This window comes from Pseudoliparis swirei, chromosome 19 (genome assembly GCF_029220125.1).
Source record: "Pseudoliparis swirei isolate HS2019 ecotype Mariana Trench chromosome 19, NWPU_hadal_v1, whole genome shotgun sequence".
NCBI classification, from domain to species: Eukaryota; Metazoa; Chordata; class Actinopteri; order Perciformes; family Liparidae; genus Pseudoliparis; species Pseudoliparis swirei.
Window position 1 is genome coordinate 7,416,899 of NC_079406.1, and position 15,478 is coordinate 7,432,376.

The 15,478-nt window shown below is 43.2% G+C and overlaps 1 protein-coding gene across 4 annotated transcripts in view; it reads left to right on the forward strand.

Moving 5' to 3' along the window:
• The window catches only part of si:zfos-2326c3.2 (misshapen-like kinase 1), a 60,508-nt gene that overhangs the window by 40,626 nt on the left and 4,404 nt on the right, over nt 1-15,478 (forward strand). For all 4 annotated transcript variants that reach the window (XM_056438692.1, XM_056438694.1, XM_056438693.1 and 1 more), the window contains 12 exons: nt 180-268; nt 530-624; nt 1,562-1,643; nt 1,771-1,941; nt 2,336-2,438; nt 2,634-2,789; nt 3,983-4,126; nt 4,225-4,359; nt 5,479-5,579; nt 6,178-6,327; nt 14,923-15,082; nt 15,236-15,375. In XM_056438692.1, coding sequence (XP_056294667.1) covers nt 180-268; nt 530-624; nt 1,562-1,643; nt 1,771-1,941; nt 2,336-2,438; nt 2,634-2,789; nt 3,983-4,126; nt 4,225-4,359; nt 5,479-5,579; nt 6,178-6,327; nt 14,923-15,082; nt 15,236-15,375 — 1,526 coding nt within the window. The remainder of the gene's footprint in view (nt 1-179; nt 269-529; nt 625-1,561; nt 1,644-1,770; nt 1,942-2,335; nt 2,439-2,633; nt 2,790-3,982; nt 4,127-4,224; nt 4,360-5,478; nt 5,580-6,177; nt 6,328-14,922; nt 15,083-15,235; nt 15,376-15,478) is intronic.

Here is a 15,478-nt window from a genome sequence, read left to right on the forward strand (position 1 = left end):
AGCTACGCGGCCTCGTGACACACAGTTATCCCATGTAGTGGTCAGCTTCAGGCCACGGCCTCATTTGCCCAGAGTAATTACACCTCTGACCACTAACGTTGGTCTTGTTGGGGTTCAGCGGTTTGCTCGACGGCTACTAAATATATAATGTAACGACGGACTGTTGGTGTGTGTCGTAGGCTACTTGAAGCTGGAGAGTCCTCTTCTACAGCACCGTCTGCAGCAGCACAGGAGGACGCAAGAGAACGTGACCAGTGGACACACACAAGTAAGAACCACACTGCCGCTCTGCTTCCCTCTACGCCACACACACACACACACACGCGCGCTCAGACAGGAACGTAACCAGAACTTCAGCTTAGCCACGACGACTCCCTTTTTACATGAAACGTGAAATGACCTCAGATTAAGTCCCTCTTCTCAATGGAGCAGCAGTTGTCGTGGGATTACCTTCAGCCGTACCACACGGACGTCTGTTTTTGTTGTTTTGTCGTGGTCTTCTGACTCATAGCGTTCCCCTCCCCCGCAGGGCGTGAGGTCAGCCCTGGGTCGGCTTCACAAGGCCACGGAATACTCCTCGTCCAGCGACGAGCCCGGCAGCAGCGACGACGAGGAGAGGAACCGGTGAGCTTTAATGATGCTTGAATTGTGAAACAAAATGTTCCAGATTTTTTAACACACCATGTATTTCCCACCCCAAATAACAGGAAGTTGGCAGGTTCTCAACTGTTGCGGCGATTAGTTGTGTCATTCTTAGTTTCACAATTGTGAAATATGGCCTGTGCCGATCGTGAAACCGATGTGATAAATCAGTGAGAACGATTGAGTGGAAGGCTGAGAACCAAGCCTCCCGGGGCTGAGCCACACCCAGAACACACGCTTGAGAAACTGCACACGTTCAAATGCAAAGTCCCTTCTTTTAAATCAGGATACATTGGACCGCCTTACCTCGACAATCAAGCTGGACAGGACAAATCTGTTACCTTCTAGGTTCCCCGCTAATTACTGTTGATAACTGGGGTCCCACTCCTAGACTTTTACACTAATATGTCAAATGCTGCTAAAAACTTCATGTCTGACTGCTGCTACAATACAAATGCAACGTTTTTAATTTATAATTATTTTAATAGTTTTTAATTTTTTTAATTATTTGACGTCTAAATGTTGTTTGTTGTTGTTGTTGACTGTTTTCAGTTTATTACCTTATCACTTTATCACTTTTTATTATGATCGTTATTACTCACTAAAGAGACAAACATACTTTTAAATCTTCTGTATGTTCACCAAATGGAAAATGACACTAAAGATGACTTTAAATTGTGATACAATGCATTCACGTCTCCGAGGGTTACCTTGTGAGGGTAATAGGAATACATTATTTTGTATTTGTTTTTTATATGGATGATTTCTTCTCTGGTGTCACTATCTGATCCCAGGGAGTTTAATCCGCCTGGTTTCCGTTGCCATCGATCTTGAGGACATATCGATCTTGTCTGACTAATTAATGGAGTATCTGCAGTCAGCGCTGGTCTATAACCTCCGCCTGTCTGCGTGTTTCAAGGTCTGGCCTGTCCAATGGAAAGGGAAAGTACCGAGGAATACCCGATGGCATCGTACTGCAACCTCACCACAATCTCAACCAGGTGCCCAGCACACACACACATGAAACACACACACACTGCATTTTGTATTTGCTTTAACACCAGAGGGTGCAACATCCGTACTGTTAGAGTATCTCTTTATACTCTGTCTCCTAACTTTGTCCTGCAGATCTCTCGGATAGGTTCAGATGACACCTCCCTGCTACCGGACCTACTGCAGAAAACCTCCTCCTCCAGCAGTCCTACCCACAATCCACTGGGCCAGCAGCGGCAAACACACAAGCTCAGCTACTCGCAGTTGCCCACGGCGCCCCGATCCCCGACACACCAGGAGCTGCATGTGAGTTCAGTAGGAGGAGAGTGTGTGTGTGTGTGTGTCGTCAGGCAGACACAGTTGTGTATTAAATCAGTACAAGTCTCACCAAGGGGAAATACAAGCAGGCTGTATAAATCTCAGCGATGTGAAGTGTGACTTGTTGTCATAGCTACGTTTGTCCAGCAGAGGGAGGTAGCGACCTAGGTTAGGTGCACAGGTACCACTTTCAGAATGTTGTGATGGTGTTAAGAGAGTGGAAGAAAATAAAGAGAAAAAAGAGTTCATAGTGATCGTCGCCATAAAGCTGTGAAAAAATGATTTTTAAACATTGAGTTTTGAAGCCAGAACCAATCTATAAAAAAAGCATGTATAGAATAAAGAGTTCTTCTTCTTTCCTTTTCTTGACGCACATCATCAGGCCGTCAGCAGTCCCACTGATAAAAACACCTCGTCCTCTTCGTCCTTCCTGTCATTCGTGGATCCCAGACTGATCCCCATGTCGTCGCCACCTCAGAGCCCTGGCAAGCACATTTACACACACACACACACACACACACACACACACACACACAGTTCACATGGACTTACACATTTGAACACATTCTCCTTTGAGTAAAAAAAAGGCACTCTTGTATACAATGAGTACATTATTTTCCTCAACATCAGGTAGTGACACGCTGTGCTCTCTTGACGCTGGTGTCTCCGTCTCCACACAGTGGGCGGTAAAGGTGAGCCAATCAAGCGGGAGAACCACAGGAAGGGCTCCGTGGTGAACGTGAACCCAACCAACATTCGACCGCAGAGCGACACTCCGGAGATCCGCAAGTACAAGAAGAAGTTCAACACCGAGGTTCTCTGTGCTGGACTTTGGGGTTTGTAGTTCAAGTTTGTTTGTTTTTTGTTCACTGTGTTTTCATTTGTTCTTCCAAGCCCACAGACTTCATACGGTCATGGAAAACCTGGAAAAATTATGGAGTTTAAAAATGGTTATCTTCCAGTCCTGGACAAATTATTGATTCCTTATATCCAATAATTGTTGGGAAAAGTCATACAAATGTGTTATGTTCACATGATCATTTATGCTGAGTTTGACATAATTAATACGTTTTTAAAAGAAAGACACTCAAAATATAAGCAAGCACCAAAAGCGAAACTATTTTTCGCGTCGCCCAAAACGCGTGAGTTTACTCGCTCGACCATTCGCCGTGTTCACGCCATGAGCGTCGAGACGCTGCGCGAGGGGCGGGGCTTATCTCCGTGTCTCGTCTCCGTAAAGACCGTTATCATCTCCTTCATCCACCAGAATAACTAACCACTAGTTCTGCTTTATATTTGTTGTGGACATCCCACACACTAACGCCCTCGTGTTTGGGTTCATGACATCACCCGTAGGCTCACTCAGCTCGGTCACTTTCACCGATGAAGCTACTGTTACGTCTGAAAGACTTCCGCTTCCAGCGCTACGAGAGCGGAACTCAAGAGCTGATTGGCCCGAGTTGCGAGATGACCGCCTCAAAGTGGAAATATTTCAACTCGGGGCGAAAATTGCGCCGCTGAAAACGCGCCGCTGTCACTGCGTCGCCCACATCGCGTCGCCCCAAACGCGCCGCCCGGAATCGCGTCTATCGCAGCCACACTCGTCTGTACGTTGACTTTTCATGGGATTGGGTCGCGCGAAAATATAGTTTCGCTTTTGGTGTGAACGCACCTTTACACTCACGCACAAGTTCTTTCTTTTTTTTTGCGCTACGAGTGAACGCACCTTAACTGAAAAGTTCGGTGGCCAGAGCAACAGTAACTCAGAGAGAAAGGTGATAATCCACCATGCCAGGGAAGTGTAGATTAAAACATGCTTGGCTACATATCGAAAACTACATGGTCATGGAAATTTGGTTTAAAGTCATGGAAAAGTCATGGAAATCCATTGGTCAAAATGTGTACGAACCCTGGCTCTGGACAATGTCCTTGTCCTGACAGTGTGCAGACTCCATGTACTGCATTGTACAGAGACAGTAGGAGGATGCATACATGGGGTTTCAGGGTGTGTGTCCGCTGTGTCCTGCAGGTGTGAATCTGCTGGTGGGGACCGAGAACGGCCTGTGGCTGCTGGACCGAAGCGGTCAGGGGAAGGTCTACTCCCTCATCAGCAGACGCAGGTTTCAGCAGATGGACGTGCTGGAGGGACTCAACGTGCTGATCACTATTTCAGGTACTCGGGACTCACGCACCTTATTTAGTTCTTACTCAGCACGTCATATCCAAGCCGCAGCTATAGAAACACTTTGTTCGTGTCTGTTGTGTCCGAAGGTAAAAAGAACAAGCTCCGCCTCTACTACCTGTCCTGGTTACGGAATAAAATCCTCCACAACGACCCAGAGGTGGAGAAGAGACAGGGTTGGACCTCGGTAGGTGACCTGGAGGGCTGTGCACACTACAAAGTGGGTAAGTACACATTGCCAAGGCCACGGTTAGATGTAGAAAAATCAACCACAAGCACTGACACGTCTGAGAGCCAGTCACAAGGTAACGACTTCTTCTTCTTCTTCTACTGCTACTTCTACTTCTCTTCTTCTTCTTCTACTGCTACTTCTACTTCTTCTTCTTCTTCTACTACTGCTACTTCACTCTTCACCACTGCCACTACTCTTCTCTTCCACTTCTGCTACTCTACTCTTCTCTTCTTCTCTTCCACTGCCACTTCCACTACCACTCTTCTTCTTCTCACCGCCACTCTCTACCACTTCCTCTCCACTCTCTTACTTCTTCTTCACTTCTCTTCTTCCACCGCCACTCCTACACTCTCTCTTCACCGCCACTCCCACTCTCCTCCACCGCCACTCCTTCTCTCTCCTCCTTCCTCTCCACACTCCCACTCTTCCTCCACCACTCCACCGCCACTCACCTCCCTCTCTCCACCGCCACTCCCACTCACTCTCCACCTCCACCGCCACCTTCCTCCTCTCCACCGCCACTCCACTCTCCACCTCCTCTCCACCTCCCACCTCTCCACCGCCACTTCCCTTCCCACTCCTCTCCACCGCCACTCTCTTCCACCGCCACTCTCCACCTCTCCTCTCTCCACCGCCACTCCCACTCCACTCTCCTCTCCACCGCCACTCTACACCACCTCTCCACCGCCACCACCACCTCCCTCCCCACTCCTCCCCACCTCCACCTCCACCTCACTCCCCACCTCTCTCCACCGCCTCCCCACCTCTCTCCACCGCCACTCACCTTCCATCTCCACCACTCACTCTACCTTCTCCACCACCACTCCACCTCCTCTCCCACTCTCTCTCCTCCACCGCCACTCCACCTCTCTCCACCGCCACTCCACCACTCCTTCTCTCTCCTCTCCACCGCCACTTTACTCTTCCACCGCCACTCCCACCACTCACTCTACTCAACTCTTCTTCCACTGCTTCTTCTACTTCTACTTCTTCTTCTTCTACTTCTTCTTCTTCTTCTACTGCTACTTCCACTTCTTTTTCTTCTTCTTCTTCTTCTTCTTTTTCGTCTTCTTCTTCTTCCTCCTCCTCCTCCTCCGTCTGGTTTCCGCAGTGCGTTACGACAAGATAAAGTTCCTGGTGATTGCGTTGAAGAGTGCTGTGGAGGTGTACGCCTGGGCCCCCAAACCCTACCACAAGTTCATGGCTTTTAAGGTCAGTAACGTTGAACTCTAAATGGCACAGACTACGTTGACATACGCACTAATACTCCACGATTGTTTTCCGAAATATGACGGCATTCAGAGTGTGCTAACGTATCACGCGAGCGGCTTATTTTTGTGCGTATAATCAGAATTGTCCCTCGAGCACAGGTCCTGACCGAGCAGACGGAGCTCCATGCAAACTTGAAATGGTTGAATCATCACCAGCTAGTTAGCAATACTGTCCTCCATTGTCTTCGTCTGTCCTTGCCACATCTTTGCACATATAGGACAAAACATTGATCGACAAAAAAAAAAGGAGGAAATGTAACGGGGTCATTATCTTAGCGATGAGAGTCACACACACACACACACACACACACACTCACTCTCAGCAGAGCTGTGTCCCATTTCTTTTTGTCCTTGGTGGCCTGAGCTGTTTTCTTTCTTCCACATCGTTTAACCCTCTCCTCTCAGAAGAGGCCCAGAATAAACCACCTTGTGGAAGTGACGGCTCCAATGTCTTCGGCTGTGATGCATTCATTGGAATGTTTACCTAAAAAGTGCTCAGATCATCCTGACTAACTGGTGTGTGTGTGTGTGTACCCCAGTCTTTCAGGTCCCTGCCTCAAAAGCCACTGTCCGTTGACCTGACGGTGGAGGAAGGTCAGAGGTTGAAGGTCATCTACGGCTCCTTGTCCGGCTTCCACGCCATCGATGTGGACTCTGGAACACCGTACGACCTCTACCTGCCCACGCATGTGAGAGTCTGCTCAGAGTGTTTAACTTTCAGGACACGTCACACTTAGTATGCAAGTGTTTTTTTATGTGATTTTATTTTTATTTGTATGAGTGTTTCACTCACAAACAGAGGAACATCTACTAGGGGTGTCACGAAGACCATGCAGGAGTGAGTCCTGAAACATGCTAATCATTGATAAAGTGTCTTAAAGTCAATGGGTTTGGTGAATGGGTTGTTGGTTAGATGCCTGAAATAAGGTGTAACATGAGCTCAACATATTTAAGAGTTTTTTTCTGCAAGATAAAATACGTCCGTATTTAAATTTTGAAACTTTTACGTGTCTTAAAGGCGGTTTAAAGATTTTTTAAAAATGGGTGTTCCTTCGTGGAGATTATTCCTGCCGAAGAATTTTTACTACTGCAACAATCCACAAACCATTTGGAAGACTCCCATTTGCTTTTATTTTGAAGGGAACCAGTGCGATTCTAAAGTGTGTCATCCCAGCAGCACCAGCAGCATAACAGAAAGTGTGTCACCAAAACATACGACCCACCTCACTGTAGGCCAACTGTATCAGTCTCTCTCACCTGCTCACACACACACACACATACACACACATAGACAGAGGAAAGGAGATGGAGAGAACCTCCGTATCATTCACATACAGTAGCCGTTAGGAAAAGTGTGTTTCTCTTGTGGTAGTAAAAAGAAACCTTCACACTCTTTTCACACTGAGCATCCTGTCGCGGCCAATCAGACTCGAGCCGCCCGTGCATTAAAACGGCCGGTTGACACCTGTCATAGTTCTCAAATGTACATTCATTACACAGATGAAAAAAGACAGAATTTAGAAATATCATCCTGGCAAATCTAGACTTGGATGATGGATGATGTGGTTTTTTTCTCTCTCACTTGCCTCTCTGGGTCTCCACAGAAAAAGCCCAACGCAGTGTATATTGTCATTAAAATACTGGATCCCGTGACATTAGGTATTTATACATCAGTAGAGTGAGGAGACCTCTGAGATGGTCCATGATACTGATCGTATGCTCTCTTACGTTACCCGACTGTAACCGCGTCTCTCTTCAGCCACACCGCCTCGCTCCTCTCCATCTCTCAGGGGCACTTCTCCTCCCCCCTCTATTCCTCCCACTCACAGTCTCCAGGCGTCATTGCCCTCCTGTTTACCTCTCTCCTCTCCCCCTCCCACTCATCCTGTAGCCGTCAAACACGTATCTCTCTCTCGCTCTCTTGCTCTCTCTCTCTCGTTCAGTCTCCTTCTCTTTTCCTCCCACTTCTGTTGCGGCATTTTTATCTTCTTTTTAGCTTAATTTACCTCTCTCTCTCTCGCTCTCTGTGGGCAGGTAGATCTGACTGACAGCAGAATGTAGTGACTCATGTTCATGTTTCCATTATTTTTTTGTCGAGATTGATCCGAATAAGCCCGGGTTATGAGAGTCTTTCTGCTCCTCTGGTTATTGTAGGGCTGCAACTAACGATTATTTTAATAATCAATTAATCTGTCGATTATTTTTTCGATTATCGGATAAAAAATAAAAAAACATTAATTTCAAACCCTTTATTCAAAAACAGAACTGACGACACTTGACTCGCCGGACTACGTGTGGATCATTCGCGCCTGAGAGGGGGCGGGGCTCAAATATTACAATAATCGATTTTGTTATGACGAAGCACCATCTTTCTAGAGACAACCACATAAAACCAGGAACACAAAGACATGATCTTCTTTTGTTTGTTCATTTATTCAAAGATTATTAGCCAGACTACTGTCATGGCTCACGGCATGGCAACAATTGGCCTGTTGGTGGATCAGTTGGTCAGTCAGTCCACCGCGTACTGTAGGTCCAGATGAGAACGTCTCAACTATTGGAGGGATTTCCATTATAGTTACTAGGGTGTGGGACCGTATGACTTTGTTGACTCCTGAAACTTTTCCTTTCACGCCGTCATCGAGTCAATTTTTTTTCTTCTTTTATATCAAAAAAGCAAATGACGTCATCATCAGCCTCGGCTGCACTTCTAACGCTGAAGGTGAGTCCAGTCTGACAGCTAGAAGGAAACATGAAGTTCAGACTTTTGAAACGTTAGCATGCAGCAGCCTCAAATTAATCATGGAGGTCACACTCATATGAGGTTTTTCATCCATCATCATAGCCTCAGCATCTATAGCACAGACACGCGGTCTGTCATTACAATATGACGTCTTCTCCATTTCTAGAGTCTCCATTATTCACAAATAATAAGCCAATCCCTGAATACTTGGTGGCTAGCGTCGGGGTACATGTTCAGATGTTTTTCTTCGATTCCAACGTCCTCGAGACTTATGCCTTATGGGAATCTGTGAAGTGTTTTTCCATCCCCGCCTCCCGAAAAGAGAGGTTGGTGCAAAGTAACGGTGAACAAATCGCCCACTGCCCGTGCAATTATCGATGGATTCATCGGTACGTGGGCAAGTAAATCCAGCCGTAGCCTCCGGTGAGTCACATTCACAGTCTGACACAGCTGATTAAATATGTTTAGTTTTTTTAACTAGAAAGTTTTGAGGTTTTAGACTTGATATACATACACATATATATATATATATATATATATATGTGTTTGTATATTTATATATATATATATATGTGTGTATGTATATTTATATATGTATATATATACATATATGTGTATGTACAGGACTGTCTCAGAAAATTAGAATATTGTGATGAAGTTCTTTATTTTCTGTAATGCAATTTAAAAAACAAAAATGTCATGCATTCTGGATTCATTACAAATCAACTGAAATATTGCAAGCCTTTATTCTGATTGCTGATTATGGCACAGCTTAAGAAAACTCAAATATCCTATCTCTAAATATTAGAATATCATGAAAAGTATACTAGTAGGTATTAAACAAATCACTTGAATTGTCTAATTAACTCGAAACACCTGCAAGGGTTTCCTGAGCCTTGACAAACACTCAGCTGTTATAAATCTTTTTTTTTTACTTGGTCTGAGGAAATATTAAAATTTTATGAGATAGGATTTTAGAGTTTTCTTAAGCTGTAAGCCATAATCAGCAATATTAAAAGAATAAAAGGCTTGCAATATTTCAGTTGATTTGTAATGAATCCAGAATGCATGACATTTTTGTTTTTTTAATTGCATTACAGAAAATAAAGAACTTTATCACAATATTCTAATTTTCTGAGACAGTCCTGTATATCTGTATATATTAGGGCTGTGAAACGATTACAATTTTTAATCGGGTTAATCACAGGTTTTTGTGGATTAATCATGATTAATCACATATTACCGATATTCTCGGTATATTTTGTGAGAACATAGAGATTTATGACAAAAGACGGATATATACATTTATACATTCTTCTATACAATGGTGCTGCAACTCATCAGTTATTTAGCAGTTTTCTTCCATATGGAACATTAATACATCTTCATCCTAAACAGAATGTTTAACCCTCCTGTTACCTTTCGGGTCAATTTGACCCCATTCAATGTTTAACCCTTGTGTTGCCTTCGGGTCAATTTGACCCGATTCAATGTTTAACCCTCCTGTTACCTTTATATTTACGAACATATTTTACCCTTGAGGAATATGACCCCATGCTATTAAAATCTCCAGAAAATTATTAGAATTAATATTGTTTTCCAAGTTTAAGTGAGGTACTTTATGTTTGTTTGTTGACCTCGAAAGAACAACCGATATTAAACATTGAATCGGGTCAAATTTGACCCAAGGCGACAGGAGGGTTAATATTGAATCGGGTCAAAATGACCCGAAGGCAACACAAGGGTTAATGTCGGTGTTCTTTGGGGTCAATTTGACCCCAGGCTGTTTTTCACTGTGTCAAACATATAAGAAATATCAACTTGTTATTCATTTAAAGGGCTATTTAGGTAGTCAACAAACAAACATAAAGTACCTCACACTTAAACTTGGGAAACAATATTAATTCTAATAATTTTCTGCAGGTTTTAATTGCTGGGGTCAAATTGACCCCTAGGGTAAAATATGTTAGTAAATTTAAAGGTAACAGGAGGGTTAAACAGAGCATTTCTCTTGTTTGTCAACCATTAACTCCACCATGATACAATCTAAAGGTGGACAGATTGACAAGTGACTTCTTTTTGCTCGGTCCCGATGCGCGCGCACGGAGCTCTGTGGCGCGCCAGACGGAGATCGATAAGTGTTAACGCAACGCGTAGAGACAGAGATGACATGCTGCTGTGGAGATATGATCAACAACAGACGTTTAGTTTAATAAAAGAACAAAGACGTGCTATAGAGAACATGTCAGGGGCGGCCAATCTTTTAATGTCATGCGATCTACCGACACTCGCCGCGATCGACTGGCAGGTCGCGATCGACGTGTTGAGACCCTGATCTACAGGAAGTAAAAGTCGAAACAAGGTTTCCGGAGGTGAACCTGCGGAAGGATCATTACCGATGAACAGACCGTCTGCATGAGAGCGGACAGAGTTCAGATTGAAGTGGTGGATTGGAAGCTCATTTTGCAAGTGACTTTTTTTTCGTCCCGACGACCAACAACAGACGGATTGAAGCTCATTCTGCGCATGCGTTAAATGCGTTAAAAAAAAAAACTAGTTAAACCTGTAATTGGATTAACTGAGTTAACGCGTTATTTTTCACAGCACTAGTATATATATACAGGACTGTCTCAGAAAATTAGAATATTGTGATAAAGTTCTTTATTTTCTGTAATGCAATTAAAAAAACAAAAATGTCATGCATTCTGGATTCATTACAAATCAACTGAAATATTGCAAGCCTTTTATTCTTTTAATATTGCTGATTATGGCTTACAGCTTAAGAAAACTCAAATATCCTATCTCTAAATATTAGAATATCATGAAAAAGTATACTAGTAGGGTATTAAACAAATCACTTGAATCGTCTAATTAACTCGAAACACCTGCAAGGGTTTCCTGAGCCTTGAAAGACACTCAGCTTGGTTCAGTAAACTAAATCACAAGTATGGGGAAGACTGCTGATCTGACTGCTGTCCAGAGGACCATCATTGACACCCTCCATCAGGAGGGTAAGACACAAAAAGAGAGGCGCAAAATCCAAGTTGCTTGAAATCCAGTGTGAAGTTCCCACAGTCAGTGATGGTTTGGGAGCCATGTCAGCTGCTGGTGTTGGTCCACTGTGTTTCATCAAGTCCAGAGTAAATGCAGCTGTGTACCAAGAGATTTTAGAGCACTACATGCTTCCGTCTGCTGAAAAGCTCTATGGAGATGAGGATTTCATTTTCCAGCATGATCTGGCACCTGCCCACAGTGCCAAAACCACCAGTAACTGGTGTACTGACCATGGCATTACTGTCCTCGATTGGCCTGCCAATTCCGGTGACCTGAACCCCATAGAGAATTTGTGGGGTATTATGAAGAAGAAGCTGAAAGACACCAGACCCAACAATGCAAATGAGCTAAAGGCCGCTATTGAAGCATCCTGGGCATCCATAAACCCTCAGCAATGCCACAGGCTGATTGCCTCCATGCCACGCCGCATTGATGCAGTAATCCGTGCAAAAGGATTCCCAACCAAGTACTGAGTGCATTAATGGACATTTTCAAATGTTTGATTTTGTTTTGCTGTTATAAATCTTTTTTTTTACTTGGTCTGAGGAAATATTCTAATTTTATGAGATAGGATTTTAGAGTTTTCTTAAGCTGTAAGCCATAATCAGCAATATTAAAAGAATAAAAGGCTTGCAATATTTCAGTTGATTTGTAATGAATCCAGAATGCATGACATTTTTGTTTTTTTTATTGCATTACAGAAAATAAAGAACTTTATCACAATATTCTAATTTTCTGAGACAGTCCTGTATATATACATGTGTATATATATATATATAATATATATATATATACATAGAGTATTTAAACTGACATTTGTTTGCCTTTATAAATATATATATTTATAAAGGCAAACAAATGTCAGTTTAAATATTCTAATTATATATGTCTATATAATATATATATTTATATATATACATATGAGTATTTAAACTGACATTTTTTTCCCTTTTCCCTCCTGCAGTGTGGAGAGTAACCAGCATTTCCGTGGTTGTTATTTATTTCCTCGGTTGATAGACTGTCTGCGCGTGAGTGGGTGGTGCAGCAGGGCACCACGGTTCCCCTGGTTTCTATGATTTAATGGTTTATTAAAAAGATGACGCCTCGACTTTCAATCATTTTTACGATCATGTGGCGATGATGTTTTGGATCTCAGCCATCGTCCAAGAAACAGAGGTCAACCTGGTGACTTTTGTGACTTTCTTTTGTGAAATACAGACATCAAAATTGAAATATTTCTTCCCATTATCTTCGACACGTGTTCCTTGCCTCTGTCTCTTATTCATGTCCTCAACACCTCTCTTGCCCGTACACACACACACACACACACTTTGTCCCAGCCACCCTTAGCGTGTGCTACAATCACTACGCAAAGGGAGTTGGAACATGTCCTGTCCTCCTTCTCTCGCCATCATTAACTTAGTGTGTCCTGACCTCTTTTTTTTCTTCTCTTTTTTTCCCTCTCACTTCTTCTCTGGTATATTAGGCCAGTGTGGACGCAGCTCCCTTACACTGCTGCTGTTTGACGTACCGTTTCAGCTTCCAATGCTTTTTTTCTCCCTTTTCTCTCTTCCATATACATACAGTCAAGCTTTTAACTCTCTTTCTTACACACACACACACACACAGGATCAACAGGATTCACTCACTACTCAGATGTCTATTTCCTAGTCGCTGCTAAAAGCAATTCACCTCCTCAAAAGCACGATGCAACACCCACCCACTTGAAGAGACACACAGACACACATATTTCCCGCGGTCGCCTGTGAATTATGTAACGATGCTGGTTCCAAGGCAGAGGATTAAGATCGCGTTGCGTCTGTGGATGCCGGTTCTGATGCTCAGGATCGTGGTGGCTCACACTCTGGTACAGTATGGACCACGCTCACGTGAACTATATGCATCCTTTATGGAACGGAACCAAACACTATTATTTTTTACTGGAAGAGCTGTGTTGCTGCAGAATAAATTATATTCAGTATATTCTGTGTGAGCTGTTGTTTGATAGATTATTGTGAACTGGTTAGATACATGTTTATGAACTGGTTAGATACATGTTTATGAACTGGTTAGATACATGTTTATGAACTGGTTAGATACATGTTTATGAACTGGTTAGATACATGTTTATGAACTGGTGAGATACATGTTTATGAACTGGTGAGATACATGTTTATGAACTGGTTAGATACATGTTTATGAACTGGTTTCTGGATAAAATCTTAGAGGGTTGCCTTGCTTTCATGCGAAAGATGTGTTGAACTATTATACTGTCAAGTATTTCCATATAATAAACTAGCAGTCGGAGAGTTTTAGTCATCTCCTGCAGAATACCAATGCAATTCATAAATATTCATAAGTCACCTTTTGGCTTCAGTCAGATACTTAATTTAAGTCCTTATTAAATCTTATCTTTTTAAAGAAAACCCACATATCACTCTCTTGTCTTTCTACTCAGAACATTGTATCTCATTGTATTTCAGGAAAATCCAGTCTGTCCCTCTCTGAAATTGTTTGTATTTCTCTTTTTAAAGGTACGAAATATGTACATGTATTAATGGCTTTGTATTGCCATTGTGTGAACTGTAACTTAAAAATGGAAACATTCCCCATAACAGCCTGCAGACAGATATGTAGAGTGCCTTGTGGCTCTTAAGCTGCCTCGAGTACCTTTTAGTGTCGCTAACATAGCAACATCCTCTCTGGAGTGGATTACATCAGTTCATTCATCCAGACTCCCGGGGCTGGTCTGGCTGGTAAATTGGCGAGCTTGACTTCATCAGCTAACGTTGTGAAGAACCAGCAGCCGAGCTGAGTTACAGCTAGCCGGCCACCTTAGGTGATACGTTATTTAATGGCTGACTTGCCAAATCACGTCAACAACTAACTAATTTCTGTTTAAGCCGACATTATGAGATGTAACGATTCAAAGCAAAAGTATATAACTGATAACTGTTTACTAGCCAAGAGCGATGGAAGGCAGGGTCAACTAACTAGCTGTAACTTAACTAGTCAGCATGGATCTTGAGTTGGCTGCTTCATAACGTTAGCTGATAAACTCATTTGCTCAAAATCGGACAATATTTTGGTGTAACATCGCCTCAGTGTTTCAGCCGATGCCCAGGATTCTTGCTTGGAGCCTATGAAGTGCAAGTGTGACAACAGGATGTTGCAATTCACTGAACAGCCACCGATGTCATTAATAACCAAGAGTTTTTCTGAAATTCCAGATCGTATCTTTACACTCGTGGTTATTTTGATAATTTTCTATCCTGTTTTTTCATGACTGTGACCTAAGAATTGAACCCTCTTTGCTTCTGCAAACTAAATAATTATACTAGTCTGTGCGTGATAAACATTAGAGATGTATTATGTTTGAAAAAGTGTCTAAAGATCGAAGCACACTCAACTGTTTGAGTCTGCACTCATTTGATTTCTTTCATTCTTTGCTTTATAATAGTGTTGATTGCGTGCGCTTGTTTTCTAGATCCAGGGTTCTATTCGGCCCCACGCCATCATCATTTTGCCAAACAGCGCTGGAACAGAGGTGCTGGTTTGCTACGAGGACGAGGGCGTCTACATCGACACCTATGGCCGCATCACCAAGGACACGGTGCTGCAGTGGGGGGAGATGCCCGCCTCGGTCGGTGAGTGTCAGTCGTCGTTGGCACTTACCAATTCTAGATCAGAGGCCGGAACCAGATTCTGTGATGACAGATTTGGGACACGGTGGGCTAAAAACTACGATGGTATTGATTTCCTGTGTGTGTGTGTGTGTGTGTGTGTGTCTCTCTCTCCAGCCTACCTTCAGTCTAACAAGGTGATGGGTTGGGGAGAAAAGGCCATTGAACTGAGGTCGGCCAACACAGGGAACCTGGAGGGAGTTTTTATGCACAAAAAGGCACAGAAACTCAAGTTCCTGTGTGAAAGGAATGACAAGGTAGGCGTTCAAGTCTTCTAAGATGTGCCTCTAACGATCTGCCTAAATGCACAGCAAGCTGTATTATTAAAAACAACTTGTATCATAATTCCTAAACCTGCCG